This window comes from Cebus imitator, unplaced genomic scaffold, assembly GCF_001604975.1.
Source record: "Cebus imitator isolate Cc_AM_T3 unplaced genomic scaffold, Cebus_imitator-1.0 Scaffold181, whole genome shotgun sequence".
Classification (NCBI taxonomy): Eukaryota; Metazoa; Chordata; class Mammalia; order Primates; family Cebidae; genus Cebus; species Cebus imitator.
In genome coordinates this window covers 993,367-995,051 of record NW_016107496.1, presented here as the reverse complement: position 1 = coordinate 995,051, position 1,685 = coordinate 993,367, and the positions used below count along the sequence as shown (strand labels likewise).

The 1,685-nt window shown below is 52.8% G+C and overlaps 1 protein-coding gene across 5 annotated transcripts in view; it reads left to right on the top strand.

Moving 5' to 3' along the window:
- Window positions 1-1,685, top strand: part of LMBR1L (limb development membrane protein 1 like) — a 13,660-nt gene that overhangs the window by 4,141 nt on the left and 7,834 nt on the right. For 3 of the 5 annotated variants that reach the window (XM_037744681.1, XM_017545726.2, XM_037744679.1), the window contains exon 3: window positions 780-813. In XM_037744681.1, the coding sequence (XP_037600609.1) occupies window positions 780-813 (34 nt within the window). Of the gene's footprint in view, window positions 1-130; window positions 814-1,685 lie in introns of all 5 variants that reach the window. The other 2 variants (XM_037744680.1, XM_017545727.2) reach the window with 1 other exon arrangement.

Here is a 1,685-nt window from a genome sequence, read left to right as displayed (position 1 = left end):
TAGTAGAGACGGGGTTTCACCATGTTGACCAGGATGGTCTCGATCTCTTGACCTCGTGATCCACCCGCCTCGGCCTCCCAAAGTGCTGGGATTACAGGCTTGAGCCACCGCGCCCGGCCAATGGGCACAGGTTCTGTGTCATCTCCTCTCCTGGTGTTCCCACAGCTGGGACCAGAGACCTCCCTGATGACTGGGGCACCTGGTGATGGTGGCCTTTCTCTTTATGGGGAGGCTGAGTATGCTCAGATTGCAGCTTTCCTTCCCTAGACATTGTGTAATTGGTAGTGGGGGCACACTTGCCCCATTTCCTAGCCCCAGCCTTTCCTTCTCTCATGATGGCTCAGGATGAGTCCCCACTCAACAAGGCAGCTACCCTAAAGTAGTTCCCCTGGGGACTTTATCTGTGAATCTGTCCTTCTCCCTCCGCTCTTTTCCCTTTCCTGGACCCAGCCACTGATGTAACAAGCCAATAATTGTTTATCATATTAATACTTTGAGCTATAAAGAGGAACCTGTGATGGGTGAGATCTAGGGAGGAGGAAAGAAGTATAGGAATGTCTGGCCTATATTCTTTTCACCTGGGACCACTGATTTTTAAGCTGCCACCTTGGCTGGAGAATAGGCTATGGGGTTCATAATGTGTGGTCTCCCAGAGCCTCTTGTGGAGCTCTGCCTTCTTTCAGGGGGCAGGGATGGGGCGGGAAGCACATTGTAATACAGATGGCCTCAGAGCTGTCCACTGATGTCCTGCCTCTTCCCCATGCCTCTGTCTCTTACAGTGGATGATGAAGATGCCACAGTCAACAAGATTGCGTAAGTATCCCTGCCTCAGCAACTGACACCAGTGGTCTTTAGGAACTGGGATCCAGGGAGGCCCTGGAGCTGGAGGGAGAAGAGGGAAGTCACATACAGTGAAGAGAGAGTTTCTGCTTCCACCCCATTTCTTGCTTCTTCCGGCTTTACCTCATCCTGGGGACGCTCAGAAAAGCTGCCGTTCCTGTCTCCCTGGTTAGGCCAGGAGCTTCTTAGAGCCTCATGGCCAGGAACATTAGCTGGGGCCTGAGTCACCGGAAATGGTTCCAGCTCGGCTTCACCTCCCAGCAGCCAATAGGGGGGGAATGGATGCAGATGGATGGAAAAAGAGCAGGGTGTGGGGAAGGTGGGAACCCCTGAGGGAGGGGCATGCTTGGTCTGAGAGGAAGGCTCATGTTCACTAGCACATACAGAGAACGAGAGAGCGATGACTCCTCCAAGTCAATAGATCAGAAGGCGGTCCTCCATCCTTGATGGACCAATGAAATAGAAGTGCCCCACTTCAGTGGATGCAGCCCAGGGCATAGTCTTGGCTATGAAGCTAGGTTTCAGTTTCTCGTTTTCCTCCTTTGCCCTCGTGCCTTTGTGCAGGGCATAGCCATATGGGATGAACCTGTGCTTATCTGGTCTAAAAGAGGCAAGCTCAGAAATCCATATACCTAGGCCGGGCATGGTGGCTCACCCCTGTAATCCCAGCACTTTGGGAGGCTGAGGCGAGCAGATCATGAGGTCAAGAGATCAAGACCATCCTGGCCAACATGGTGAAACCCCGTCTCTCCTAAAATTACAAAAATTAGCTGGGCGTGGTGGTACGTACCTGTAGTCCCAGCTACTCGGGAGGCTGAGGCAGGAGAATTGCTTGAACCCAGGAG